The sequence below is a fragment of the Phycodurus eques genome, chromosome 16 (assembly GCF_024500275.1).
Source record: "Phycodurus eques isolate BA_2022a chromosome 16, UOR_Pequ_1.1, whole genome shotgun sequence".
In the NCBI taxonomy this organism is placed as follows: domain Eukaryota; kingdom Metazoa; phylum Chordata; class Actinopteri; order Syngnathiformes; family Syngnathidae; genus Phycodurus; species Phycodurus eques.
This window is the reverse complement of record NC_084540.1, coordinates 17,196,294-17,222,111: the sequence shown is the minus strand read 5'-3', so window position 1 is coordinate 17,222,111 and position 25,818 is coordinate 17,196,294. Positions and strand designations below refer to the sequence as shown.

Genomic DNA, 25,818 nt, shown 5'->3' with positions numbered 1-25,818 from the left:
TCCAGGGGTTGTGTTTGAACAAACTAGGACTACGAAATGATTATCTTTGTAAATACACAATTTGTCAACAGATATTGGCTAATTAGCATTTATATAATGTGATAATATAATAATAATAATATAACACATTATACATTATAATATAATGTATAATGTGCACCCATGTATAATGTGCACCCCCAAAGTTGACCTTAGAATTCTGGAAAACTCTTTAACCTATAATGCACCAGGCAAAACACATTCAATATTATTTTAATGGGATTCAAATTAAACTGTCAAGCTTTTCAGAAAAGCATCATTAAACAAGACATGACCATAAATAAATTAATGATGGTTGTTGTTCAGTCATCAGTCGTATTTAAAAAAAAAAAATAATAATAAAATAAAAATTAAAATCACAAATTCTGCCTGGATATATAAACTTATGAACACAATTGTACATATATTTACCAGATTACTAGCAACCTTTTATTGCTCAGCGACTGTTTTTCTCAATGTCTTTATGTCTCAAAAGTACTAGAGCAGCTCCCACTACCGGAGACAAATTCCTTGTGTGTTTTTTTGGACATACTTGGCAAAATAAAGATGATTCTGATTCTGATATGCAGTCATATGTACCCCTGACATATTTGAATGAAAGCGTAGGCTACACCTTTTTCATAACCTCTAGGTGGCATAATAAAATTAAAGTGTACAACTTTTTCCTAACTTCTAGGGGGCGGTGGCATATTGGAATGAAAGTGTACAGCTTTTTCATAACCTCTAGATGGCAGCATAGATTTATAAAATGTCAAAATCTTTTTAATTTTCTCCTATACCTATGTATAATGTGCACTATTGACATTTGACAATTTTGGAGGGGGGGGGGGGGGGGGGACTGCGCATTATACACGAGAAATTACGGTAGGTTTTTAGCAACTCGAACAGGGTGTGGTAAAAAGGGCTGATGGCAGGACAGAGTCGTTTTCTGACCCTCTTTTTATAACTTATAGTGCCACGAGATGGTGGTACGCGGCCAGCTGCCCGCCTGCGAGGAGGACCTCCAGACATTGGCGGCGCTCCGGCTTCAGGCCGTCAGGGGGGACTTCAGCATGCACGCGCCCTGCCCGCCCCTGGACGAACTCTTCCCCAGCCACGTGCTGGAAGCCCGTGTCCTCATGGCCCAGGTGCTGCCCCCCTGCCAGGTGGCCGCGCCGACGGGCTGCCCCGTCACGCAGCGCTTCCCCACGGGTCTGCTGGCGGGAGCCCTGTGGAGCCACGCGGCGGCGGCCCACAAGCAGAAGGTGGAGAAGGACCTGCGCCTACGCAGCCGCGTGAAGGAGGAGGCGGCGGCCGTCATGGGATCCATCTTGGAGCGCTGGAGGGGCCTGTTGGGCTCCAACTGCAGAGATAGTATGGCTGCCTACCTGGGCATAGCGCGGCAGTGGTCCGGATTTGGATGCACACTGTATGAAGTCGACTTCTACATTGTGAGTAGTCGCTGTCGTGTAAATGCCCGGGATCAAACCTGGGGCCTTTTGGTCACAGACCCCATTCCTAGCCACTCCACTACTTGATTCACTATGGCGGTTTGTTTAGTCAACTGGCTCTTATGCTGCTATTTAAAAATGTAAACGGTAAAAGAACATGAGAAGGACAGCGACAGCTGTTGTATATGTTTACAGTTTTAAAGCATGAATATTTATTTTTTAGGAATATTCAATAGGTTATTTTACATAATCATAGTGTTTACACTGTTTGAATGGCTGAATATGTTCTTTGTATAAATAATTAACTTAGGACATTTGATAGTTTGGTTTACAGGAACATAATTACTATACTTAATAATAATTATTAATTATATTTATTTTATAGTTACATTTAGATTAAAAGTGTGTAAAGTTTGTATTATTTTTCAGTATTATGTTGGAATTACCATTTGTTTTATTTAATAGTCATATTTTAGAATATTAAAATCAATTTTAAAACTTTTATCTAAAAATACATATGTTTGAAATAACAATTACTATTGTTATTTTTCTATATAATAAATTATTATACTGATTTTTTTTAAATAAAACAAAATATTTTTAGAAAAATAAAAATGTAAAACAAACAAAAACAATTGAAATGAAATTGTAATACAAATGTTATGTTTCACAAAAAATGTACTTTCAAAAATAATGACATAAAAACAGCATAAAAACACTGCTCAGACCACCCACAGGCGTTTATTTGAGGACTACCATTGTCGCCAGTCTCAGTTCTGCAGAAGTATTTAAATGGTTAAAGTGATGGCTGTAATAACATAATAAGGAGCATAGCACTTAATTGCGCGCGATCAAATTGTTTGACCTTTGCTCTCAAGCTATGATATGCCTTTTTTAGTTAATATCTCAGCATTGACATGCAATGAGTCAGGGAAGTGTCACTTATCGTTGCACAAAGAGGATCTGCAGATGTTGCGTTCGAGGTCACGCTGACATTTTGAGTGTCCCCTCCAGAGTTCAACAGGGAGTTTTTCCCAGAAGTTGTGGTTGGGCGTAGCGGCCAGCAGCGTATCTCTGTATCGCCAAGGAGAGGCCGAGGCCCTCGAGTCGTTTCCTTACGGACAAATCTGCTCGTACGGCGTCTCCGACAGCAACACGTTCAAGATCAGCGCCGGCGGCCGCGACATGCTCTTCGAAACCAACAAGGTAACCAAAGGACGACCACTTGCAAACGCTCCAAACGGAAAATGCCGGACGGTAGAACTATTATAGTGAGTCAAATGGTCACGCAGATCGGTATTATCACGATATTGCAACGCAAAATATGTCAGGAATTTGTAACACAAGTCAAAAAACTAAAGACAGCCAAAAGCAATTATGCTCAAAACATACAAAAATAACTAAAAATACAAAAATATTAGGAAAGAACTGCTTAGGTATTAGATAATTCAAAAGTAGAAAAAAATTTGAAAAATATTACAAATAGAAAGATAAAAAAAAGATATTACTACAAAAATATGAGGAAAATATTAGACAAATATTATACGAAAAATACACGTTACGCAAAAAAATATACCAAAATGTTGCAGAGTAATACAGTAGAAAAAAATGGAATATTAAAAAATACGCAGTTAACTAAACATTCGCAAATAGAAAAAATACTGAACTACTAGATGAAAGTACAAAATTGAAATTTCAAAAATTTCACAAAAACAAAAGGTAATACATAATATTAGACTAGAAATATAAAAATCTTAGAAAATATTGAAATAGAAAAAATAGACAAAGGTCTTGGAAGAAAATAAATGATTAGACAAAAAATGAGAACATTTTAAAATTCGAGATGGGTTTTAAACATTCACAAATATGGAGAGAAAATACAGAAATGGGAGGAAATGTTAGAAGAACAATTCAATATTCAAAAAGCCAAAAAGTATAAATAAAAGAAATATGGAAAATAACTGAAATAAATGTATAAATTGACCACAAATTGTACAACTTTGTGCCATGAAAAATATAAGGACTCCGATATTAAATGTGTCTTTGTGTCCCGTCCCAGCTGAGCGAGATCACGCAGCTGATGAACGCTTACTTCAACGCCACCCGTCTGCAGCGAGGCAAAAGCGACGCCGTCAAAATCCACGACGGCACACCGGTGGGCTTCCGGCACGCCCCGGCCCTCCTGGAGCTGCCCTCGCACCCCGTCTAAGATGGACGCCTCCCTGCCGCCTGGGGGCCGGTGGGGGAGGGACGAAGGCGGGGGATGTTCTCGAACACGAACCTTCAGAGCTGGACCACGAAGTACTTCCGCATCTGCTTTCTGTCTTTCGCCTATTTGGGTTGACTTTCCTCGAAGGCGGCCATCATCCCCTCCCTTCCCGCGACCTTCATCAAGGAGTTTTCATAAGGTCCCGGATCAGGCTCGCATTACTGCGCAAGTGTTGATGCAGCCAACCATGTGAACTTGGAACTGGAAACAGATGTTGCGCCTTTGCAGCTCAAGTCACGATGGCCGCTGCGCTCACGTGCAGAACCCTGACGGGAGGATCGCTGTTGCCGCCGCCGCCGCTGCTTCTTCTTCTATGTTTTCGCACCCACTTGTTCGGCCTTGACTGATGTCGTCACAGCGCAGCTCAACTCTGTTAACAATGATAAAACAGTGGTATCTTGATTTAGGATGGCACCAATTTATGAGTGTCCCCTTTTACGGGCCGTAGCTCATTTGATTGTTTTTTGCTGTTTTTCTTCGGACAAATTTGAGTTAGGGTTGAGCCACAACACCCGCCCAGCATCCCACGTCTCACTGATAATTGAGCCAATGAGAACTCGAGTGGAGGAAGTCCACTTTTGTCATTTTGCTTGAGAGCGATCTAAAGTTTTACAACAAGGTAATGATAATAGTTTTTACAGTATTTATGTTTCTAATTTCTTTATTCATTTCTGCACGTAAATTAAAAACAAGAAGAAAAACAAAACAATGTTACCCTACTCTAGTTCTCAGTGGCTCAAGTTTACATTATTATCTTTGCAATGATGTCAGACAGTCAACATGGTGACAAGGCAGCCTATCGGATATCTGGTCCGCAAGAGTTTTCAAGCATAGATTCTTAACACCTCCACACATGCAAATGATTCCGCTCAATACATACTACAGACACACACACACAAAATTATACAATGAAAGAAATGTTCTATTACACGAGCTCAGTCCTGGAACAAATTCAAGATCAATGTGTGTGTATAAGAAGAAATAATAACAGGTGCATCTCCTTTTTTTTTTTTTTTTTTTTTCAAATTATTATTATTTTTTAAACAACCAAGCTGTACTAGCGCAAACCCCCACCCCCCTGAGCCGCAATCACTGGACACTTCATTAGGTACACTTGCACAGTCCAATAATGACATTCTCCCTTCAAAAAGATAATAATGCTCAGTATTAATCATTTAACAATGTGTGTCATAATTATTGTTGTTGTTGGTTGCACTGAATGCATTATAACAAGAGCTCTTGTCCGTCACAATTGAGCATTGTTCATTTTCATATTGAATCATTAGTTGGTGCAAGTGTTCCTAATCAAGTGAGCTCTGAATAAGGCCAAGGATACTTTTGTAGTATTATTTACTTTAAAAAAAAAAAAAAAAAGTTTTTAAATGCTTTTATTTTTTTTGAATAATGTCTGTGGTTAAGTGCGCCTTTTCACGTTAGCATCGCGTTTGAGCAACGGCACCTCAGGTGTCGTATTCGCTGCTCAGGTTATATGGAAATACACTTTTGTGGCATATTTATTCACAGTTGTGCTCATAAGTGTACATTCCCTGACAGAATTGTGTATTCCTTTCTTGAAACAAAACATGAGTGATCAGGCAAAACATATTCACATATTTTATTTTTTTATGACTACCAAAAAAAAAAACGGTAAATGGGTTTTACTTGTACAGTGTAGTGCTTTTCTGTCTTCAAGCTCATTCATCTACTGATGATCCAAGTGGGGCTTTAGTTTCTTGGTCATGGAAAAAAAAAATATCCTAAAACTTGCCAATAATTCACAAATTCTGCCACAAGGTAAGTAAATTTATGAGCACAACTGTAATTGACGTGTTTGCAAAAGTTTAATGCAAATTAGAACAAAAAATGTTGGAAAATCCTCTATGGTGGGATTTTTTTTTTTTTTATCTCACATGCACGCACAAAATAAGACAAGCACTCACACAAACATAAACGCAGGCACACAAAAACACATGCATATACAAAAACATATAGAAAACATACAACACATGCACACACACACAAAAACACGAACATCCACACAGACACAGAGCCCCAGGAAAGGCAAATCAAGCCATCCTCGACAAATTGGTCAAAAAGCTGCCTCAGGTGATTCCAAATAAAAGTGAGTCCTTTCATGATGGCATTTTTGGCTTTTAATTGGTGGGAGCTGTTCGTTGTACATTTTGGGGGCTTTGGAACAAATGTCTCAAAGAATTTTCAACTGTAAGATTGAGGCGCCGAAAATGGATGGCTGGATTTGGGCCTTTCGTGTCCAAACGATCACAATGTGTCATAGTAGCAAGCAAAGGACCGTCTGACAATTTTTTGCAAATAGGGTGTTGATGCTTAAAACAACAACAAAAACATTAACCGTTTATTCCCAGAGCCAAAGTGTTGCCAAGTTATAGGATGGACCAAAGATGTTTTTTTTAATATATATTTTTACAAATTTCCCCTCTCCCTGCCCCACCCTCCAGTTTTCTATTAAAGCCTTTATTTTAGGAGCGATTCTGTGGAGCTAATCGTGCAGCATAAGTTGCCCATGTGAGAATAAATTTTAAAAAAAGAAAGAAATGCCACCAGTTTCTTAGATATCAGATCAATCTGCTCAACTTTGACTGCTTCGCAGCTGCAGGCAGCTCCGGGATGATGTAGCTAAACAATAAGAAAAGAAAGCGTTTTTTGTTTTATATTCAGCTTGTTTGTACGCTGCATTGTACCTCTTTATCTAACGTGTGTGTATAGTTGATTGCACTATTTTTTAACTAACCTGGAAGTGCAATAAGACAATGTAATTAATAAAAACAGCACCATTTTATCAGATTGTACAGGTTTTTTTTTTTTCCCCAGACAATTCTGGCATCAAAAAGGTTACCGTCTTGGTAGTTTTTTGTGCCCTTAACTACATAGAAACACACAATCTTCCTATTAGAAAAAATAATTTTTGGAATAAAAATGTACAAACGTCTTAAAAATTAAAGGCTTATATATTTGTTTTATAATCACCGTCAATTTTTTTAAACCAAATTTTACTTTATGTAGGGTCAGAATGTATTGAAAACAACAAGGAAAAACACAAACTAATGAAAGGAAACAAAATTTCATATCTTTGTGCTGACATAACTAAAATGTATACAAAGGGTTTCTTTTTAAAAATATATATAACTGCATGTTGAAAATGTAATTTTCACAATCCTTTAAAAACAAAAAAATAAAGTACAATTTCATCAAAAACATCTTTATTTTACATTTTAAATAGAGCCAACAAGCAATGTAAAATAAAACATTACCCATACACTCAGTCATTCAAAAAGCATCTTAATCATCTTTGTAAATGTGGCCATTTTGCACTGGACCGAATGAAGTGTCCCTTAAGTATGCTGTATTTGTCAGTGCAGAACCTGCCTTTTCATTTTAAAAATACATTTTACAAGCACAAGGATTCAAAAGCCAGACTCGCAAACCAGATATTCTCACTGGCCGCAGTAACCCATCATGCATTGTGTCATCGCTCCCGAGGCCACGCTTCGGCTCTAGGCTGCGGGGGACGGTTCAGTGGGAAGCGGCAAAAAGTATGAAAATTAGGCCAATAGGTTGCGTGTCAGTGCTGGAAAACACAACGAGACAACAGGGCCCTCATTTGGAGTCATTCCATGTGATAGATTTGATGAAATGGGCTGCGGTCACTGCTCCTGTGTTCCCCAGGAGATGTAGTCGGGCCTGGTGGCGGCGCTGTACTCGTCCACGAGCTGCTGCACCACCTCGCGCGAGTTGTCCAGCTCGTCGAAGTTGTCCTTAAAGATGTCCTCCTTGCGGAACTGCTCCAGGAAGGCCTCGCGCTTGCGCAGCTTGTCGTACTGCCGGCACGTCCGCTCGAACAGCTGCGAGGGGAGAATCGCAACAGAATTGGTGCCTTGAGATACGAGTGACTCGACTTATGTGTTTGGTTTTTTTTGCTTTGACTTGCGATCAACAGTGAACAATTCTTTAAAAAAACTGGTTTCACGCTGTTTAGTGCCACTCCCAGTTGAAATTTAGTCAAACTAAACAAAACAAAGAGAATGACACCTTGTGTGTTTAAAACAACCACATAGCTTAGCCTTTCAGTTCGCTAGCTGAATGCTAAATAGCATCTAGGTTGCAGTGCGAGAATCCTTTAAACAGATTGAAAAAATGGTGCAGTTAGTTATCTAACAGTGCTCATATTCTTTATCCTCTACAAAGAATGAATAATATGAGTGCCGTACTGATGAGCTGAGGCCAATTCTTCACAGATTTTGTCTATTCGCAGTCAGGTCCGGTCCACTGTATAACAATGTCGTAAATAAAATAGAAAACAAGGAAAACACTGAGGTGAGTCTTACAGAGGAGATGCTGGTGTGATTGGCCATCATGAGGCCGCTGACCCGGTGGGCTGACGGCAGGTACGGCGACTTCCTGGACAGCGCCACCTGGATGCTGGCGGGACCCCAGGGGATGAAACTGGCCAGTTTACGCTCCCGGATCCTCTGGAGGCTTTTGTGCACCTGACAAAATGACATCCAGCTTCACCATAGCCCCTTTAAACGGCGACAAGACTTAACAACTACCGCAGGGGTGCGCAGACTTTGTCGACCATGTTATAATTTAACTGGAGCATCATTTTTTTCATTGACTTGGAAATCTACTCGAGAATCACTAAACCTGATATTTCTTGTCATGTGTCATTCTGTAAATCAAACTCTCACACTACATTATTCTATATTAGAATAGCATATGCAGTTGAAACCTGATGTTTACATACACTAAATAAAATGACAACACTTTGGTTTTTTTCCCCTCACTGTCTGACATCAAATCAAACTAGGGCTAGGCAATATGACTGAAAATTCATCTGATCACTGTTGTGTTGCTTGTTAGCCATACGCGCTTTGGAGGCAAGGATTAAGCAGTTTTGTTGTTGTTGGACTGGAGGCCGCTGGTACCTGAGTGGGGTCCACCTCTCCCTGGATGATGTTGAGGATTGCGATGTAACAGTGGCTGGGCTGACGCTCTCTGCCCGTGGACACCATCACATTCTTGGGCTGCAGGAGCCTCCTCATCACGTCCAGCACAGTGGTCTTCCTCACGCTGGCGACCTGCACGGCACTCACGTGTAAGCAACGATGGAAACAATCCCACACTTGCCGACGGAGGACACTCACCGACTGGTCGGTGGTGAGCGGCGTGTAACCCGTCATCAGGAAGTGGAGGCGCGGCGTGGGGATGAGCGAGGCGATGAGGCCGATGAGGTCGTTGTTCATGTATCCCGGGTAGCGCAGGGTGGTGGTGCTCGCCGACATGATGGTAGACACCTGTTATGGCAGACATCTATTATGGCGGACATGTGACAAAGTGTGCACACATTTGAAACGGCATTTAACCCTCCTTTTATATTAGTTTCTCAAATGTTACTAGGTCAATTTGACCTGGGACATGTTCAATGATCCCAAAGAAGGAATGTTGTTTACTAGTAACTTATGATAACCATTCCACAGCAAATATGTGCATGTACATTTTGACCCAATTGTACTCGTATATACAATCCATTTTTACCAATGAAATTAATTAAAAAGCCACTAAAGCCGTACCCACCCGCCAAACTACCAATTTTGTTAGTTTTTTTTTATTAAAAAAAAAAAAAAAAAAAAGTATGGTGCTCCTAAACCAGAAAGTTTTCTCTAAAAATCTCATAAATGCCAGTTTTCTCATGAGCACAAGAAAGTTTCACGTGCGCACCAGTTTTCTTGTGAGCAAAAAAAAAGCACTTTAGCCCAAGTGCAAAAAAGAATGGGCGAGATTTTCAGATACTAGCGACTCTCCGAGGGAAGACTGTATGCCAAAAATGTCCATGGGTCAATGTGACCTGCTGCATTTTTAGGCAGAAGAAAAGTGAGACATTAAATTTAAAAAAAAATGGAAAATGGAGTATTATAATACTGAACTACAGTATATATATATCGTTGTATAATTTTTTTTTTTACATTTAAAATATTTACTTTGTATCAATTTGACCCGCAATATGACAATACGATCTTAATGGCATCAAAACTAAGAAATGTGTGAAATGTCATGACTTGATTAAAATTCAGGCACCATGTCAGCCACATTTTGAAATCTCAAGTGCTGCTACCAACACACAAAATGGCTTCCCCGGTAATCTACCGTATACTGTACTAACAATACCTCTAAACTGAGCATTGCCTTTGTAAAGGTGGTATTTTTAATGCAATTCTTGGACTGGACTGTGGAACGCATCTAATGCGTGCATACAGTCTAGTCGTCAGTCTTCCATAAACTGAGTTAGAGAGCAAATCACATGACTCAATTAAACCAGTACACTCATTTTCTTTCTTCAAGGTTTTCATTTCATTCAACGTCTGCTGAACAACTGACCCTCCCGAATAGTTTGCCAATTGTAGGCTGTGAAGCTCATTAAAAGGGGGCCGGGCACCGCCTGGGCTCACGCTCACTCACCAGCTGGTTGATCTGTGAGAAGGAAGGGTTCTGGATGTGCAGCCGGTCTGTGGCGATACGATTCAGCGCCGTATTGTCTAGCACCACCTGATGAGTGCCACAAACCCACGCGACACGTGAGGACAAAGGCCGAAGGTCTATACGAAGAAGGGGGAAGTGGACAGAAAAGGTGCACTGTGCGCTACATAGATGCTATCAACACTTAAGCGAGGATGTACAAGTACTGTATAGTGTAAACAGTGTGTGTCGCGGTAGTTAAGAGTAGAAAATGTGTGTTGGGATCATGAGAAAAGATGACAGCCCATGGAGTGAATGGCAAACGCCATGTAAAAAAAAAAAAAAAAAGCCACACGAGTCATGCGGTGAGTCAGCGTCACTCACGGCACATTTCTTAGTTGTACGTATAATTTAGGCTTTACACGATCAGGATTTTTGGGGCCGATCAGCGAGTTTAAAAAAACGATAACCGATCACCGATCCGATCACAAGATGGCGGAATGTGTCTATTTAAATGACCAATTCATTTACTGTATACTTGTGTACTTAATTGCTCCCAAAAATGTATTTACAATAAATAATGTATCTTTGTTCCTCTATTTATGCCAGTGAGGCATAGTGACAGACAGAACAAATGAATTGTCTTCTATTAGATGGCAAAGTAAATACAGTAATTAATGTATCCACTTTTTCTGACATTTTTGTTTGTTGGTGTGCCGTGAGATTTTTCAATTGTAAAATATGTTCCTTGGCTCCATAAAGGTTGGAAATCACTGCTCGAGTCAGATCGTGTATTCTAATCAGTCAGCTAGGCTACATAACATTTTATTGCCTGTTTGTGAGCCCAGTATCAAGACAACATTTGTCTCACCACGCAGTCGGCATTCTGCGTGAGCCTCTTGAGGGTCAGCAGCGAGTTGTACGGCTGCACCACCACGTCGCTCATTTCGTCCTGGTTAGGGAAGACCGAGTAGGTCTGCACCAGCTTCTTTGGGTACCTGGTCAGAAGAATACAACCCTTGTAGCATAGACGTACCCATTTCTATTTCAATTCTAAATTCATATTTGTGTTTTGGGACCTGTCGTTTAGCTTCTCCAGCAGGTAGGATCCCAGACCGGAGCCCGTACCCCCAGCGATGGAATGACATAGGACGAAACCCTGCAGGGCAATAAACGTTACTTAAAATAACTGGCAGCAGGCTTATTATCACACACTGGAGAGCGCTGGCATTTCCCCCCCCCCCCCTAAAACCTCCCTCCCTGTAAATACCTGCCTTGTACTTGGGCCTTAGCAATTAGCGCCGCACTTATTACACACCGCGCCCTGCCAACATACACACGCTCACTTTGCCCCACCTTCCTTTCTCACACTCACGCACACAAAATGGTGATGTGGGGTCGAGAACGCGACCATCTTACAGAAATTGCAGACATTAGTGGGGACATGGCTGTTATTTCACAAGGCGGGCAGCTAAAGAAAGCATACACACACGCACACACAAAAGAGAGCTAAAAATAATAGCAGTAATAGTTCAAAGCGGAGACAACGGTGCTGTTTCACAAAAGTGGAGTTTGCTATAAAACTACACGGTGTTTTGAATCTTGGTGTAATCATTCCGAGAAATACCATTAATTTGATCAGACATGGAAATAATCACTATAAAACAATATATGATATATTTTACGTACACTGTAGTAATTATTAAAATCTTGTTACTTTTTTTGTGGAAAACAATCTACATTTATGATACAGGTAAATTGTCAGACTACATTAGTACTGTAATAAAAATATTGTACTTTTATCATAATTTTAATAATAAAGTATCATTATGTGTGGGGGGAAAAAAATACAAATTTCATAAAACAAATCAATGTGTATTATAATAATAATAATAATAATGTGGAAAGCGTGAAAATGCGAGCGGAGTCTGCACAGCCTGCCATTGCTGCCAGCGGCGGTCGGAGCGAGCTGCACGCCCGACAACACTGCGTTGCGTTCTGGCGCATAGAAAGGACAGGACACGGAAGTGACTCCACAAAAAGAAAAAAAGGAAAAGGGCATCAAGCGGCGTGACTTCACGTGTCTGTTACATGCCTCTCAGGTGGACTGAAAGCATGTCATAACCTCCATCCTTCAAAATAAAAGCTCAAACCCATGAAAATATAGGAAGCGTCTAAAATCAAGCCACAAACTTCAATAATTACTCCACTGAAATATTGAACAAAACAAAACAAAACAAAACCAAGGACTTGGGTGAAATAAAGTAATAAAAAACACAAAACATTTATGAAACAAAACTGACAAAAAAGCCTCCTCCCTAATAAATGCTCAGTACTTTCTGCAGTAGCCACTATTTGAGGAGTTACGGGATGTGAGAACTTGCCTCCAGACTGTCGCTCCCATCTGCCTCGCGGTCAATGATGTCGAAAATGTCCTCTTGGATTTTTTTCCCCTACAGAGTGTGAAAAGAAAAAAAAACACGTTGGATGTGTAAACTACTTTGTTAGGGCACTCAAAGACATTTATGCCCTGATAAAAGTGCTGACCTGCGAGTATCCGCTGGCCCAGTTGTTCCCGGCTCCTCCGCCGTCCTCGGACAGGTAGATATTCTCGGGGTTGTACAGGTTGGCGTAAGGAGAGTTGAGGATGGAGTGGATCACGCGGGGCTCCAGATCCAGGAGGACCGCACGGGGGATGTAGTGCTCATCGTCGGCCTGCAAATCATATAAAGTAGGTTAAAGTAGGTGATATTAAGACACCTGGAATTTGAAATTGTTAGGAAAAAACGCATAACGTCTTGGAACCTTCACAACTCTGAATTAGGCCATTGATTCTAGCCCTCCGCTGATGCCATCCAGTGGAGCATTGCATCGTTGCACGTAGGCAACATTTGAGTCTGTACAAGCTGCACCACATTCTGAGCGCATGCGAACACATTTTCCAAAGATAACCACACCATAAATGCGGTAAATGCACGCCAATTACCTGGTAGAAGAAAACGTCCTTTCTGTCGGTACCTTCGGTGGCAAACTCCTCGACGATGCCCTCTGGACTGATGCCATGCTCTGCACACAGCTGCTTCCAAAACTCAAAGCCGACTGCAGACACACACGGGCGAGCAAATGCGACATTTATTGCAGTTTTTCCCACACACTGTCATTAACGTTTGGCATCGATGCAACGACATCCACTAGCCTGAAAAGCAGTGCTTGCTTGTGAACCTCTGCGGAAGCATAAACTCGAAACCGCATTACAGCTCAGCGAAGGTGTAATATCGAGTTCGAATAGATTTGATGACAACATTTTGGTGACGTCAACTACTGACAATAAGAGAAACCGCAATCTGTGCTACTTGCTAACTCAAGTGGACGTGACGGCTGTGAAGTGACGCGACGTAAATTGACGTAATGTTGTTGTTTTCTCATTTGTTCATTATTCACATACTTTGGTTGCCGCACTGTCCCAGTTGTAGCGTTATGATTTCCCGAGGCATCCTGGAGTCTTGGGCGGCGCTTTATTTGGCCAGCGGGCTCGCCGTTTGCTTGTTTAGCTAGCGTGCTAGCTATTGCTAGCTTGTTTCCCGCTTGCTTAGTGCTGAATTGTGACGCCATGATGCGGACTTCTTTGTCTGTTTATTTGAGGCAGGAAAAGGTGACACCGCCCCTAGAGGCCAACGTTGGTATAGTACATTTAATGACAAATTTATGTAATTGTAACCGATTACATTACTGGGAGATTTTTTTTTTATTATTACAGCTGCTTTGGGACATTACAGTATTAGACACATTTGCAAAATATCCGCACAAGATCGGATTCACTTCCTTGTCGAAGTATTTCCATTTTTCCATCATTTTTATTCATGACAAAACGCACCTAGAATTTCCTTGCATTTATGGGTCATTTATGTGATCTGAAATATCATTTTTAAAATACCTGTAATTCCAACTCTAATAGCAGCGCGTTTGAGTGACAATGAATTCGATTTTAAACGTTATAATGAAATTGAAGGAAAATGTTACAGTACAGAAATGATGGTAATTTCCATCACTTAATCATTTGTTCGTCGACGTAGTACTTTGGCAGTAAATGTCATTATTCCGAATATCCAAAACGCAGCATGTCACTTCTGTCCATGCGCATTCCGATTGGACGATAGAGGGCTCAGAAAAACAGGTTCCGCCATATTTGCAGTTCAACAACGAGACGTCCTACATGCTAAAATGTTCACACTTTTCACAATGGCTTCGATAACACCATGGCTTCTAATATCGCCGAGCGGCTCCTCTTCGACACTCCGCCGGTGATATCGCTCTTAAAAGCGGCTAGCTTGTAGCAAGCCAATGTTTTGCTGGCCTGCGCTGCTTATCGTCTTCCTCCTCTTTGCACGTCAAGTGTTTCTTTCCTGACACGTTTGTGTTTCAAGATGGCTCACACGCGGGGTATGGAAGACGCGGCGGACGGTGCCGCCGGCCTCCGAAGTCGACCGGTCTCCAGCGAGAGGGACGCTCGGGTGCGGGCGGCCAAAGCGGCGCTGCAGTGCCGGCTGGGGCCCTACGAGCCGCTGCTCACCTACCTGCAGTCGGTGCTGGCGTGGGAGAGACCCGTCCAGTGTCTGCTGCTCTACGTGCTGCTCAACGTTGTGTTCTGGTGAGAGAAAGCCATTCTTCTGGGTTGCCACTTTTTCTTCTTCTTCCCCATTACACTGGACACAACATTCGGTACACGTCCGGCACATTTTAATCAAAAGTGTTACGAGAGTTGTATCAAAAATGCCCTTGCGAGGGTAAAAACGCTTAGTTTCGAGAGTTAGGCTTGTAACAATGTTTATTATTGTGGTTGTAGTGTGTAGCGGTGGAAGAACTACTTCATTTAGCCTGTGATACAATCTAAATAGTGAATTAAATATATGGTGCAAGTGTACCTAATGTTGCATGTTTCCTGATTTTGATTATTACAGGGCCGTCTATGGAGGCAGACGGTACAGCATTTCTACAGAAGCTTATTTCCATTCCCCCCCCCCCCTGACAAGTTTGTACAAGCTGAGCTAATAAATTCAGGTTAAAGGTTTTATCTTAAATTAATATGCCTGCTCACCTTTAAAGGATGGCGAAACATTGTGATTGATTGTAAGACTGCAGCAATCATGGTATGTTTGTAAGGTTTTGTTGTTTGTCTGATCGTTAGTGTGTCTAAATCTAATTTTCCAGATCATTGCACTTTGCAGATCACATGGCTAATCTCAATTACAGGCATTATTATGCCAACAAATTCTTTGTGAGGTCAATCTCCCAGCTGTAGATTTTGCAGCATTACTGTTTTGTGGCAAAAACAACCACAATAATGACCATATTATAATAATGTCTCAGATCATAAATTATGGTTTAATTGTTCCTTGTGTCTCCCTGTGTAAAAGATCAACATTGTGTTTGCTTAATACATGCAGTCCCAACATTACATAACAGTTTTATATCATTTCGCACAGCCTTCTTTTGGTTCAGTCGACGTGAGAACAAGGGCCATATGTTGTTGTTGTTGACAAGCTTGTGTTTTCCTGCAGGTTCTTTGCACTGACGTCTCTGCGTCTGTTGTTCCTGCTGGCGTCCGGCCTGGCCTCGGTGGTCTGCGTTGACACGTGGAGGAACAAGATCTGGCCGAAGCTCAGAGGTGCTCACATGTATCTACTCTGTAAGCACAATGTGTGGTCTGTATTCTTTTCAGTAGGTGCAACAAAACTGGAGAGATAAGCCACCTGTTGGCGGCCCCCCGCCCCACAAACGCTGGACTCAACAAGGGATTTGTGTGTCAACTCCAGCAGTTAATCTCACATTCTTGCTTCTAAATTTGCCTCTCGTAGTGTCCTGATCTTGACAAGCAGCGCAGTCGAGCCCGCAGACTGGTGCCTGCGAGATTAATCAGGCCTATTTTCGGATTGCAAATAAATGTAATGTCAACAACTGGATCAATAGGCAATCTGTGACCAACGCTCCAAAGTCAATAATCAATTTAAAAGCTGCAGCTGAGCAGAGCAGAGCAGCTTTTTAGTTCAGATGCTCAGCCACTATTATGAAATGTGATAAACATCCTTAAAAGGAACAGGGGTTCCTCAGTTTATGACTGAGTTCCATTCTCCAATTTATATACAAGTGAAAACACGCCATAGTCTCCATCACTAACCTACACTAACACAGTAATTAAGTCATAATTACAGTAAACGTTTGCATAAAAAACACTTTTAGGCAATACATATAAAACAAATGAAAAACGGGCAACTCAGTGCCAGTCCCGTGCCCGGATAAATAGAGAGCGTTTAAGTCCAGAAGGTCACCCGTCCATAAAAACCTATGCCAGAATTGAACTGAAAACGGCAACCCTGAACACGGGAAAAGATGATTTGTATGTAAAGCACTTCTTGGCCATAAATATAAAACCAATGAAAAATGGTCAGTATGGCGGTAACTGAGTGTGCCCTCTTGTGCTCGGTGACAACGTATTCTTATGCTGTTGCGCAAATTCTTTCATTCAACACTGTCGGTAACCTCAAAATGTCATAATGACAGTAAATATTTGTGTGAAAAGCACTTCTTGGCCATAATTATAAACCCATCAAAGGAAAAACAGTACGGCGGTAACTGAGCATGCCTTCTTCTGCTGTGTGACCATGTATTCTTACGCCACTGCGCAAAATAAACTTAATTAAAAAGTGAATTGGCCGGCGCTTATAACCTTGAAATGTCAAAATTACAATAAATATTTGTATGAAAAATACTCTTAGATCATGAAGAATATAAAACGGTCAAATGAAAAATGGTAAGAATGGGGAAACCTGAGCGTGACCCCGTATTCTTACACCACTGCGCAAGCTAGTTTGTTGCATGTATGCATGTCTGGACCATTGTAAACTAAGGACCCCTTGTAATCAATGTTTTTTCCCCCCTTTTCTTCGCAGTCAGAAACCAGGATGAATCTGAAAGCGAGAGGTCGGTCACTTCAGCGGACATTTCGTCTTTCTGACAGAATTAGAATGGAAAGTATTTTTTAAATATGAATGCAATAATGTGATCCGATGTTGCTTTAATGTGCAGCTGGGGCCTGGTGCAGCCCGGCATCCTCAGCGTACCTGAGCTGTGCCACCACGTCGCCGAGGCCTGGGTCAGCGCAGTTGTTCTTGCGTCCAACGTGATGCAGTTCAAACGACTCAACCCCGGCAGGGTGAGGATAATATGACATACGTGAAATTGTTATACGAGTATAAGCAGTGGTGTCAAAGTTCACCGCATTATCTGTTTCATATATTTTGACCATCGTGTAGCTAAGTAATACATTAAAAGAAAATAATCACAACTGAGCATTTGTAAAATTGTAATTGATATATTACGTGTACCTAATGATGTGGCCATACGTAATCCACCATGCATCACAATGTGTGTGCTTCGCTTGTGCGTTCCAGTTTTGCATCCTGACCTGCTGCCTCTTCTTCTCTTTGGCCGTGATCGGACGCTACGTTCCTGGCTTGGTGCTTTCCTACTCGACTTGTGAGTCCCGCCAAGCCGGCGCAATGCCATCTCGACAGTCCTATTAAAAATTCACGGGTGTTGAAAGGGGATCATCCGGGCTCAGGAGGTGAGGAAAGCCTAGTAAGATAAGACAGCAGGATGAAGGCAAGTAGGCAGATAGGCAAATAGGTCAGATGTGTTTAAAATCCTCACTTACTTGCGGTGGTGGGTGAGCCAAAATGCCTCCTTGAATCCATTATGGCTAATTAAGAAAAACTATACGTTTTTGTAAAAATTCTCTTTTCCTGTCTCGCCCAGTGTTGGCAATGCTCCTGGCACCTCTGGCGGCCTACAACAGGGTTTTTCAGTGCATGTTTGCGAAGCTGGAGCCGGTCCTACAGCGGCTGGACTTCAGCGTTTGCGGGTACATGATGTCCAAGCCGCTCGACAACCAGTGTGAGGAGCGTCGTTGGCACATTTATTTGTTACTCAATGGGACTATGGTTTTTCTGTAAATAAAAGCTTTTGCATCTTTTTTTTTTTTTTTTGCCTCTTCTCTGCAGTCCTGCGCTTGCCTCTACATGGTGTCATCTCAGGTGAAGGCAGCGACAGTGAGGAGGAGCTGGCAGCCTTCTGTCCTACGGTCAGCCTGCATCACAAAAATGTGTCGTTGGTGTTAAAAAAAAAAAAAAAGAAACTTCACATCACCCCGAAAATATTTTTACAAAATGCATCCACGAGCTGTCAAGTCCATGGCACAGCAACATCTAGCCAATATTAAAGTCCTCGTAGCCAACCAGAACCCTGGAGAAAGTTACACAACGAAAAGGCAAAATCATCACAATGGTGAATTGAGATAAAGGGGAATTACTAACTGAAAACTATATAAACATTAAATAAAAACACACTTTTTTTTTCTTTTTTTACGTTCTCTTATTTACTAGGGGTTGTACAGACTAGTCGATTTTTCTACTCCACAGTGATGTCGACTAGTCGCTAGTCTGAACTGAATTTGAAAAAGAAACATCAAAACGAAATCAAAACTAACTATAATGGAAATGGATTATAACCCTGGACTCTACTGGCTTTAGTGAATTTAAGGTCAAAATGTATAATGTACAGTTTATTGACACAAAGTTGGTGTGGATATGTTCTCGGTATATCCAATGAGTGTAATGGGACACAGTTTACTTGTTACTGGTGTGTTTGTTCAGCCATGTTTGTCTGCTTAATGCCACTATAGTCTTATGTTGTTTTTTTAACAGTTAAGTGTAGCAAGGTTCTACATAAGACATTTTTTATGATAACCTCCAATCCATTTCATCTTTCAATTTCATAACTTCACAATAACAGCAAGCTTGTATGAAAGGTTTTAAAGTTAAACCTCGCTAAAAGTACAGCTCTGTTGTTTCTTCCAGTTTGACGACATCGTCGTGGCGAAGGAACTCGCTCTGACTGACTCCGAGCACTCCGACGCTGAGATTTCCTACACAGACAATGGGACATTTAACCTATCCCGGGGCCAGACGCCGCTGACCGAAGGCTCCGAGGGTGCGTTATCATTTTTCATCATCCTCTCCGGGCATCACAGTTCTGAAGTTGGGGGGGGGGGGGGAAAAAGGCTAGATGTTTTGTCTTCATGTCTGGTTTTCAGATCTGGACAAACACAGTGATGCCGAGGAATCTTTCGCTCAGGATCTCCCGGACTTCCCTTCCATCAACCCAGACGCCACCCTGATGGACGATGACGATGACACCAGCATCGGGCTTCCCAGCTTGGCTCTGTCCGGACTGCAGAGTCACCGCGCCTCCGCACTGGACGTGGACGCTCACCTGGACTCGGACCAGGAGGACCTGGAGGCCGAAATGTCCCTCAGTGGCCTGCCGCCCGCATCCGACTTCATGGGCGACCTGGCGGGTGACATTGCCAGCAACATGATCCGGGCGGCGCTGGTCGGCGCCATGCAGCCTCGACGTCCCTCCGCCCAGCGCAGGCGAGCCCCCACCAAGGTGGGCCCCCACCGCAGCTACCGGAAGCAGTCCAGCTCAGAGCTGGACACAGACTTTGACGTGGAAGACTTTGAGATGCTGGATCAATCCGAACTGAGCCAGATGGAGGCTGTTGAAGAAGGGCAACATAGAGAGCGCCAGGGCTCTAACTTCCTATCCAGCCTGCTTGGTAAACCACAGTAACAAAAAAAAAAATCACTTTTAATGCGTGTTGGAGTCTTGGATAGTAGCAAAATATATTTTAAAGTTCGACCCCCGTCTATTCAGAATCACCTTTATCACTGAATATGTCTTGGAACACCCCATTGTATTGATTGGATAATGAATCACCATCTTTTTTTGGGGGGGTGGGGGGGCACATCCAAGTCTCTTTGTAGGCTGCGAGTTGCTGGATTAAGAACGCTGTTATTCAATTGCCGCCCTCTTTCCCACAGAACTTTAGGGCTATGTAACCAACATGGGACCAAATCTGATGTTCTCATTTGAGCCATTTGTGTTGCTTTCCCAGAAAGTTGTTTCTTCACAAGTTACAAGAGTTGCTGTGCTGCAGATTTTTACTTTGCTGTTCTCCAAAGTTGCACGCCTTTGTTACTCAAAAGTGCAGTAGATATTTTGTGTATTTATCCTCCTCCCAGTTGAAAGACTTCTGATGCTACTCTGATTTTCTTTATTTTTTTTGCCATGTGAACAAATTCAGGCAAATTCTGGATTAATTTGTCTTGCCCTTTACATTACATATAATCACCCTAATGTAGTTGTAAATTATGCAGATTTTTTTTTTAAAGACATACGTATGTATACAGTTCATAGATTTACTCTGTTTACTTAAAAGTAAACCATTATTACAGTATTTTAGTCTGTAAAAGTGGCCCATGAATCTTGCGAGTATGCCTGACTAATAAAACTGACTTGGTCAGCCATACACTACAGTTGTGAGCCACAGTTTAGTTGTGCATCAGAATTCTAGACTTAATGTGTGGTTTTTAGAGAAAAGTCACTTTTCTGTAAACAATCCGCACAATAAAACAGCTGGATTCACTTTACAAAGAACAATTGACACTGCTCAATTGTGTATTTTCTTCTCTGCAATCGTTTTTATATGTTTTAATGTGCAAATTATATTGAATAAACCGTTTTCAACTAAACTAGTATTTTGTGTGAGAAACCTAACAGGTCCAACAATAAATAATAAAACTGCTGGGTTCACTTTAAAAAACAGGCAAAGAACAATTGACAGTCTGCTCAGTTGTGTATTTTTTTTCTCAGCAATACATTTGATGATGTTTTTTTTGACGTGCAAATTATATAGAATAAACTTTTGAACTTAACTTTATGCGTGAGAAACAATAGGCCTAACCCGGAAGTAAAACGCTCTGGACGAACATCAGGTCTCACTCTGTTTATTATTACGGATATGATTTCCATGTAATTCCATAATTTTTGTCCCCAAAATAATTAACTATTAATGTTAATTCAAGTAATTATTTTTGTAGTTTCGGCAAAGACGCGGCGGGGGGTTGCAAGCGGTTTGACAAATTTTGGTACGTGTGCCGTGTGGAGCATCGCACTATAAGCAACCTGCGTGACGCTTCACTTTGCGCGAAACTAGGTTTGGAAAGAAAGCGGAAACGACTGAGGGCGTATTGAAAATGAGTAAAAGGGACAACAGTAAGTTACCATTTGACCATTATCATCATTTCTGATGTTTGGTTCTAATTTGTAGCCAATTTAAGTTGCCGCTAATGTGGGTAGCTTTCGCTAGGAAGCTATAAGCCGGAGCCATAAACCACTAGCTAGCTACGAGAATTACAAGGTGTCACGAATCAAGTTGTACATCATCGCGGTGCCTGAATTTCCACAATTAAAGAGCAATAAATACGATAAAAGTGAACACATTGTCATCCACACAGGCGCCGCAGTCATTCTCGCCTACCTGAATGCCAAGAACCGTCCTTACAGCACCCAGGATGTCTTCTGTAACCTACAAAAACAGCACGGATTGGGCAAAACGGTCAGATTTAGACTTGGGCAAAACAATACTTTTGTGTGTTGAAAAAAAACAAAACAACAATAACATTGTGAATGTTTGTGTCAACAGGCGGTGGTCAAATCCATGGAGCTGCTGGCTCTCGAGGGCAAGATAAAAGAGAAAACGTATGGCAAACAGAAGATTTATTTTGCTGATCAGGTAAAGAGGATTTATAGATAGATAAACACGTGGATGTGTTTTATAGTGGACATGGGCGTTTCTAGACCACGTGGGGGCCCCGGGCAAGTAGGAGCCCCCCCCCCCCCCCACACACACACACACACGCACACGCATCTCTGCATGTTGATCACTATTCTCTTCTTCACAGGCTCAGTTTAAAGATGTGAATGACGCAGACCTGAAGGGCATGGACAGTCAAATCTCAAACCTCAACGAGGAGATGCAGGCCCTCAGCCAAAGCTGCAGACAGCTAGATGCAGGTACACTTGTACAAGTCGATGCCCAATCTTTAAAATTTGTTTTGCTCCACAAATGCTTCGATCTGCTTTGGTTCTCGAACTAGCAGCCCTCAAGCTTTTAAAGTTGCTGTTATTATTCACAAGCTTTGATTGTGCAAATTCAAATATTTGTCACTGTCCAATGAGAAAACATGTACGCCTCATAATTTTGTTAGGTTTTTTTTACTTTTCTATCTGGGGGAGAAAATCAAATTAAACATGATAAATCTTTACAAAAATATAGATTTGTATCATATTTTGTATCCATATAGATTTTTTGGGGAAAAAAATATTTTGACTGAATAAAATGTTATTTTCTCATGTTACGTTTTGATTTTTTGGGGATTTTGGCAGGATTATTATTGCTTTTTTTTTGTTAAAACAAATTAGGGGAAAAACATTTTTTTTAAATAAATAAATACTTTTGGGGGGGGGGGTCTTTACATTTTTTTTTTTAAACAAATAAAAAAAAAATCTTAATCCAAAATATGGACATTTTACCAATCAGTTTCTGAAGCGAATTTGTAGCTGACAGCATTTTTTTCCTGATCGGAATTTATCCTGGAATGTTTGCGTTACATATATGGTTGCAGAGCTGAAGGATCTCAACAACAGCCTGACAACGCAGGAAATGACATCACAGATCACCAGGCTGAGAGACGAGTGTTCGGTATGCCGCGAGCGTCTGGACAAGATAAAGTCGGTCGCCACTCACGTCACGCCCGAGGAAAAAGACAAGGTTTGGGAGTTGTAGTCTCTTAATTGTTTACTAAAGATAACTACATTTGCCTGTAAATATTTTTTAAAAATGTGACATTTGAGCTCTCACGAACGCTCAGATCAATGCAAATGTAAATAAACTTGTATTACACCTCTGTCATTAAAGTTTAGTTCATACATCCTAATATGAATGTTTTTTTTGTAGGTTTTGAAAGAACACAACATTTATGTGAAAGAGTGGCGGAAGAGGAAGAGACTGGTAATAATGTGAAGTCTTCTTCAAAATTGTCATTTTCAATGACGCCATTGGTAACGCTATTTTTTTTTCTTTTTTTCTCAATGACACTCAGGCTTCGGATATGATGGACACAATCCTGGAAGGATATCCTAAGAGCAAGAAAGAGTTCCTGGTGGGTGAAATGAAGCTTTTTGGACTTGAACGTGATCAGGTTTTTTTTTTTGTTCCCTTTTTTTTTTTTTTTAAGCACAACACATCAACGGCATTGTCCTTTCAGGAGGAGGTTGGCGTGGAGACGGACGAAGACTACAAGGTGGTCGTTCCAACTGTGTGAAAGCCAGTTTGCTGTACTTGAAAGAATGTAGCAAACAACCCTGGACCCTGATTAAGAATATATGTTGGATTTTGTACACTTCTTTTTGTTCTTATTTCAGTTAATCTTGCTGTATTTAAGATGTACTATGTGTGACATCGTGTTTATTTCCCCATTCACTATTACTGGCAAGCTTATAACATTTTCCGGATGCATCATTTAGTCAAGGAAAAAATGGTTGCTGTATCTTGTCTGTTTCTGTACAATGTTTAAAAAATGTAGACAGCTCACTTCATTATTCTAGAAACTTTTATTTCACCAAGAAAGATTGTCAAATAAGGAATTATCCTGGTCATGACAGAAAGCAGCAGCACATTGAAAAACAAAACTAACATACAGTGCATATAATCAGTAAGAAACAATAAGGGCACAATGTTTTGGTTTGCCTAAAATAAATAAGGAGAGGGGCAGTTCAAAACCAACTAACACACCAAAGTCCTGGACTAGTGTGGCGGTGATACATACTACTCAAAAAAAATATCAACTGCATTTAGATTTGTACTGATACAAAATGAGCAGGAGTGATCTGGGATAGACCCCTGAGGCACGCCATTGGTTAAACCAGAGCTCGAGGCAAATTGTTAAGTCTGTTTACACTGTCTGTCTGTGATAGAGGTATCAAACCAGAACAAATCGAGAGGTGAGAAGTCTTTGTTTCGGTACACCATGAGGCATAATATCAAATGCTTTAGATAAAAGAAGGCTGCTGTGTTGCTTGTCTATAAAATATTTGGCTACTTTGAGAACTGCTTGCTTTTCATTTGTGTGTTTTAACATGGAAATTTGAAAGAAAGAAAAGTCATTTCTGATTAAAACATTTGTAGTGATTGATGAAAGTACAAAGTGTCATCAGTACAATTAGCTTCCTGTCATCTATTTACAAATCACCTGCCAGTTTTCAGTACAAAAAAAACACCAACAACAACAACAACAAAAAGTCTGCCCCCTTACACACTGGCCTCTGAACACCCTTTTACCTGCTCGCATAGATGTGTGCGAGATATGGAGTCAGGATAGGAGGGGTTCTAATCAACTCTGGAATTAGCCGGCTTGCGAGGGAGTATCAGAGAGGCGTAACAGGGACAGACCATTGCTAGTTTGTAAGTTTGAGTGTGTCAAAGCCGCTGCGCTGACCTTGCCAAACATCTACTTTTCTTAATGTGGGAAGCTGCAACGCCCGTGTGAATGCACTAGGGACGCAGCAACGTCCCGCTTCGGTGAGTACTATCTGAACGGGACAGGCATTCGCCTGCAGGCTCTACCGTCACGCCTCTGATGTGCTAATTTACCAGGACTGCAGTGTGAAGGGGGCTAGTTGGATTCAAGAGCTTGTAGTCTGACACTTAGAAGTGACAGTTATCACATATGGAAAATCTCTGTCCTGGAGAATTGTCTGAATTGTCTTGGACCAAGGTTGCTCTTGGTGATGTTGTTCAGCCATCACTATGAACTTTACATTGTCTATGTACACACACTGGCCATATTAGGGACATCTGCACAATTTAGTGAGACCTCCAAAAACTCTGGTAATGGATCTCTTGAGCAGCGTGTGAGCCCTGAGTGAGAAAATCCACACACGCACACTTAAATGTGTCGCTCTTGATAACATCCTGAGGCCTGTGTTTCAACAATCTGTTGTCAGATTTTGCAAATGTCAGTAATTTATCACAATTTGACCTCAAACCGTCAAAATGAGACAAACATCGAGTGTTCCCCCCACTCCCCCCCGCAGCTATAATATACACAACCATGTACCGTCACAACCTGCATCAGTAGACCTGCCCGTTGATCTGTCGCAACACGCCAATGACAAACTCCTTCAGCATCTACAGGAGGGGAAAAAAAAGTGTCAAATGCGAGGCTTTGAGACGACCCTGGAAGGGCGTATGCGAAGGACATACCAGCGGCTTGCAATGCTCCTCGATCCAGTTGATCACACTGGCCGACAGCTCCTGGAAGCTGTTGACTGACACGGAGCTGCTGAAGGAGTAGAAGAGAGAGTCCATGATGCTCTGGAAGATGTTGAACTTGATCTGGTCTGACACCTGATCCTCTCCCTGCTGCGGATGGCTCTGGTATGCCTTCACGATCTGTTCGTAGTTCCTATGAAGAGATGATGTATGACATTGCATAGCATGTTTCCACAAATAGCAGCCAATAATAATGGACGCCGCACCACAATTGGTTTCAATCGTGTGTCGAACCAATAAATGCCTCTCTTTCATTACCAGGGGAAAAAAATGCTTTAGTAAATATCTCAGTTCAA

The 25,818-nt window shown here is 41.5% G+C and overlaps 5 protein-coding genes and 1 long non-coding RNA gene across 12 annotated transcripts in view; 3 read left to right on the top strand and 3 right to left on the bottom strand.

The window, feature by feature from the left end:
• Positions 1-6,556, top strand: part of plekhh3 (pleckstrin homology, MyTH4 and FERM domain containing H3) — a 59,837-nt gene extending 53,281 nt beyond the window's left edge. For all 3 annotated transcript variants that reach the window (XM_061700066.1, XM_061700065.1, XM_061700067.1), the window contains exons 11-13: positions 993-1,469; positions 2,484-2,675; positions 3,529-6,556. In XM_061700066.1, the coding sequence (XP_061556050.1) occupies positions 993-1,469; positions 2,484-2,675; positions 3,529-3,678 (819 nt within the window). In that variant the 3' untranslated portion in view covers positions 3,679-6,556. The remainder of the gene's footprint in view (positions 1-992; positions 1,470-2,483; positions 2,676-3,528) is intronic.
• A 414-nt stretch (positions 6,557-6,970) lies between these two features.
• tubg1 (tubulin, gamma 1) lies at positions 6,971-14,657 on the bottom strand. Its single transcript, XM_061701051.1, has 11 exons — positions 13,676-14,657; positions 13,217-13,329; positions 12,778-12,945; positions 12,615-12,683; positions 11,310-11,389; positions 11,102-11,228; positions 10,234-10,320; positions 8,922-9,071; positions 8,703-8,855; positions 8,103-8,264; positions 6,971-7,619 (listed from the first exon to the last, which is right to left on the bottom strand). The coding sequence occupies exons 1-11, from the start codon at positions 13,722-13,724 to the stop codon at positions 7,422-7,424; spliced, it is 1,356 nt and encodes a 451-aa protein (XP_061557035.1). The 5' UTR covers positions 13,725-14,657; the 3' UTR covers positions 6,971-7,421.
• On the top strand, positions 13,585-20,879 carry retreg3 (reticulophagy regulator family member 3). Of its 5 annotated transcripts, XM_061701047.1 has the most exons (11): positions 13,585-13,635; positions 14,655-14,878; positions 15,189-15,209; positions 15,789-15,916; positions 17,178-17,208; positions 17,314-17,440; positions 17,679-17,763; positions 18,043-18,180; positions 18,288-18,367; positions 19,143-19,275; positions 19,379-20,879. In XM_061701047.1, the coding sequence occupies exons 2-11, from the start codon at positions 14,655-14,657 to the stop codon at positions 19,915-19,917; spliced, it is 1,506 nt and encodes a 501-aa protein (XP_061557031.1). In that variant the 5' UTR covers positions 13,585-13,635; the 3' UTR covers positions 19,918-20,879. The 5 variants fall into 5 exon arrangements, with proteins under 5 accessions (XP_061557031.1, XP_061557030.1, XP_061557033.1 ...); XM_061701046.1 differs by lacking the exon at positions 13,585-13,635 and having other exon boundaries at positions 13,673-14,878; XM_061701048.1 differs by lacking the exon at positions 13,585-13,635 and having other exon boundaries at positions 13,675-14,878; positions 15,789-15,895.
• On the bottom strand, positions 17,537-21,991 carry LOC133415190 (uncharacterized). The gene is made up of 3 exons (XR_009770096.1): positions 21,668-21,991; positions 17,942-18,373; positions 17,537-17,862 (listed from the first exon to the last, which is right to left on the bottom strand). It is a non-coding gene; the product is annotated as an uncharacterized LOC133415190 (long non-coding RNA).
• On the top strand, positions 21,127-24,381 carry psmc3ip (PSMC3 interacting protein). The gene is made up of 8 exons (XM_061701053.1): positions 21,127-21,402; positions 21,645-21,745; positions 21,833-21,922; positions 22,092-22,203; positions 22,815-22,960; positions 23,147-23,200; positions 23,292-23,351; positions 23,457-24,381. The coding sequence occupies exons 1-8, from the start codon at positions 21,384-21,386 to the stop codon at positions 23,511-23,513; spliced, it is 639 nt and encodes a 212-aa protein (XP_061557037.1). The 5' UTR covers positions 21,127-21,383; the 3' UTR covers positions 23,514-24,381.
• mlx (MAX dimerization protein MLX) overlaps positions 23,778-25,818 on the bottom strand; it is a 7,005-nt gene continuing 4,964 nt past the window's right edge. Inside the window, exons 7-8 of the mRNA XM_061701052.1 lie at positions 25,454-25,655; positions 23,778-25,378 (exon numbers count right to left, since the gene is read on the bottom strand). Coding sequence (XP_061557036.1) covers positions 25,322-25,378; positions 25,454-25,655 — 259 coding nt within the window. The 3' untranslated portion in view covers positions 23,778-25,321. The remainder of the gene's footprint in view (positions 25,379-25,453; positions 25,656-25,818) is intronic.